The sequence below is a fragment of the Anneissia japonica genome, unplaced genomic scaffold, assembly GCF_011630105.1.
Source record: "Anneissia japonica isolate Jap-2015-1 unplaced genomic scaffold, ASM1163010v1 scaffold3284_len10144_cov113, whole genome shotgun sequence".
Taxonomy (NCBI): domain Eukaryota; kingdom Metazoa; phylum Echinodermata; class Crinoidea; order Comatulida; family Comatulidae; genus Anneissia; species Anneissia japonica.
This window is the reverse complement of record NW_022695528.1, coordinates 1-3,645: the sequence shown is the minus strand read 5'-3', so window position 1 is coordinate 3,645 and position 3,645 is coordinate 1. Positions and strand designations below refer to the sequence as shown.

Here is a 3,645-nt window from a genome sequence, read left to right as displayed (position 1 = left end):
AGCCGTATTTGATTTAAACGTTATGTTTTTTTTTTATAAAGAAGTATAGTATAGTAGCCTAAACTATGTTTTTAACACAGGAAACTCTCATATGGTAAAATAAAACAATGCTAGCGAGAGTAGGGCCTACTCTATGGAGGAATTAGTTACTCAGACTGTAAATGGAGGTCTATTTTAATAGTACACTACTTTACATAGGCTTTTCTTTTTCCATTGTAGAATAGTCTTTTGAGAACATTTTCTTTTCCAGAAATAATTAATGTGATATGACCCTCTGTATGGAGTTATGAATTTTTAGATAACATAAGGACAAGAATTCAGCAAATCGAAGCTTATCTTATTTCTGTTGGTTACGGATAAACTGTGTTGGGTCAAAGAATTGGGCCATAATGGGTTGTTTGTCATCACTTCATCAAGATGCCTACCGATTCGTGGAAAAGGCGTATTGTATACTGAAACTGTAGTCTTAAATGGCATAAATATGCCTCAAACACATCAGCAATAAATGGTATGTTTTAGAAATGAATCAGGTAAACATAAATGTACCCCTGGGAAGAATATTCATGATATTAAAAAAGCTAGGCCGAAGCCTTGAAGCCTAGTAGTTTAGGCTAGGCCTACTAGACTAGCCCTAGGCCTACACCGTACAGAGAACAGGCCTAGCCTAGCTAACATACCTAGACAGTACTAGAGCGTCCGTAGGCCCCTCTGTATGGAATCCAGGTTGATTTCGATCGCGTCTATATATAGTATGGCAAAATTCTTCTGCAATGACCATACCTAGACAGTACTGAGCGTCCGTAGGCCCCTCTGTCTCGAATTCAGGTTGATTTCGATCACGTCAATATACAGTATGGCTAAATTTTTCTGCAATGACATAGGATAAAGTAAGGAGGAGGGGGAGGCAGGTCAAGAAGGGTGGGTTCATTAAGTTGGGCACACACATCCTCGTTTTTGCGGCTAAATTTTTGGCATATTTATGTTATATAAAATTGTTGTGCCGCCACCTCGCCCCTTCCTGTTAGTAAAATTCTGGATCCGCCCATCATAAAACTTGAAAATAATTCCTCACAAGGACTATCCAGAAAAGACACTCATCTACAGAGACATCATCTACAAAGACGTCCTTTAGAAAAATAGTAACATGCTAACCATAACGTTCACATTGCCTCCTCCTCATTCAAAACCGTGTGGAGCACAGGTATATATGCTAGTAGAGAATATAATCATCATAAAGGACATTATTTAGTATAAAATAATAGTAGTTTTAAAATATTGTTATGGAAGAAAATTGTCACAAAAATGTATTTTATACAAAGTGAAAGTTGGGTTACATTTACCTAAATTTTAACTGTAATGTTATTGATTGCATCATAATAGTAGTTTTAAAATATTGTTATGGAAGAAAATTATCGATGAAAATGTTTTTCATACAAAGTGAAAGTTAGTTATTTACCTAAATTTTAACTGTAATGTTATTGATTGCATTATTTCATTTGTTTACAGAGGTTTTGACTGTGTCTGGATTGGTAACAATGAATATGTTGTTTATTCACATTATGCTATCATTTGTACGGTTATGAGCTTTATTGATTAACACTGTTTTCAATTGTGTTCCAGTTTGGCAATACTCCACTTCACAGGTTGTTAAAATTTAACCATTCGTATGGAGATCACATAGACGCAACTAATTACTTGATAAAGGCTGGAGCGAATGCCAAATTAAAAAACCAGGTAAGGTAGATAAAAATGATGACAATGAAGATGATGATGATTATTATGATTATGGTGATGATGAAGATGTTTATAGTTAAATAATGGTGATAAGGAGCATACTGAAATTAATGATGGCAACTATAATGTCGATATTGTATGGCGACTAATGATATTAGGATTTAGGCCTATACACTACAGTAAGCGAAATGTTTATTCATGATCGTTGTAGCAACTATTGATTTTTGTCAATGTTTTATTGTTAACATGAATATTTACAAGATGCAATTGTAGAATTAAAGAATAATTAAATTGATATGTAAATTTCAATTCAATTGTTTTGAATTGTTTTGGGGTAACATTTGTTGAAGTGCTTTAAAATGTGATTGTTTTGCTTGATTATTTATTTAATTCATGAGGTATGATATGATATGTGATTGTCTTTGCAGCGTGGTCAAACTCCAGCTGAAGTGTATGTGAACAACAAATGTGAAAAGTACGATTCTACCAACAAAGAAAAACAAAAAGAAATGCTCATGCGTCTCCTACAAAGTGAGCTGTTCATACGAACATAAGTTCATATTTAATTTATTTGTTTTGTTTCATATCAAATATCAATCATTTTAAAATTAATATTAGTATATTCGCATTTTGTATATTTAGTATGAAATTCTTGAAACACCATTTAAATGTCCATTCATTTGTTTATATGTGCATATCTATTTTTTCAATTGTATTTATGTGTATTGTACAGTGTATATTATGTACTGTACTTACATTTAAACACAGTAAATAAGAATCCCAATGTTAGCTGTATTAAATTACAGTATTTTGATTAGCAATCCAGGCGGCTATTGGTGGCGCTTTGTAATATTTTACAGCATTTGGTTTATGCTCGATTCAGACAAAATGATAGCGCTATCACTCAGTGTATCATTGAATATAATACTGTAAAACATTTATTCAATGATGAAAATAAAACGACTACTCTAGGCCTATATTTTCTCCGTCTGTTATCACCATAGTAATTTATTGCCCCTCTTTTAGAATAAATAAGTTCTAATTTTATACTTTTGTTTGCAAATTTGCTTTTATTATGGTTACATAATCACAAGACTGGGTTTGATGAAGTAAATGTTGCACCATTGATACAAATAATTCTATGATGAAAGAAATGCAAAATCACAATTGAAGCAATGACAAAAATTGTATGAAAGGATAGGTTAAAGACCTCTTCAGTAAATGATAGCATTGCAGGCGGCTGTCCTTGGTAATATCGATCTTTTCATATTTATCAAGTTTCATGAGGTAATTCAATGTGTAAATCAAATATATTTATGCTTAAAGCGGGGATTGTTCCAACGGAAATCTTGGCACGTGGGCCCAAAGCAGTGGAAGCTTTTAATGATGCTCTAGCTGAGGGAGAAACAGAGGTTAATCAAGGAAGGACAGTTTTCATGGGCCTCGAGAGAGTCGGCAAGACATCTACAATCAAGTCATTTTTAAGGAATACGTAAGCTCATATATTCAAAATTTGCTTGCTTTTTTTTTTTTTTTTTTTTATATCCTTCACATCTAACAGCAAGTACACATGCCACTTACAGAATGAGAATGATTCTTTATAAACTAAGTCTCTTTATGAGGCTTAGGGAGTGGAGTTGTTTTAGTCGTGAGAAAAATTCCTGCTGTGACAGGAATTGAACCCAGGACCCTAGGATCAGAAGGCAAGTATCTTAACCACTGAGGTATTCAACTCCACTCCCTTCAATAATATCAATCTTCCACTTCAATAATATCAATCCTTTCACTACATTAGTTAATCAGTCGAAATAGCTAAAGCCTTCAATAATGCTTTTTTAAGAAACCAGTAATTCAAATAATTTTTTTGTATTTCTTTCCATAATCAACAACTTAATGAATGTATGAAAACTT

At 33.0% G+C, this 3,645-nt stretch overlaps 1 protein-coding gene across 1 annotated transcript; it reads left to right on the top strand.

Moving 5' to 3' along the window:
* Positions 1 to 311: 311 nt before the first annotated feature.
* Positions 312 to 3,226, top strand: LOC117101488 (the record flags this gene model as incomplete). The annotated part of the gene is made up of 4 exons (XM_033241457.1): positions 312 to 530; positions 1,621 to 1,734; positions 2,163 to 2,265; positions 3,061 to 3,226. Coding segments are annotated over exons 1-4 (392 nt in total), but the record flags the coding sequence as incomplete, so codon positions are not given.
* Positions 3,227 to 3,645: the final 419 nt, after the last annotated feature.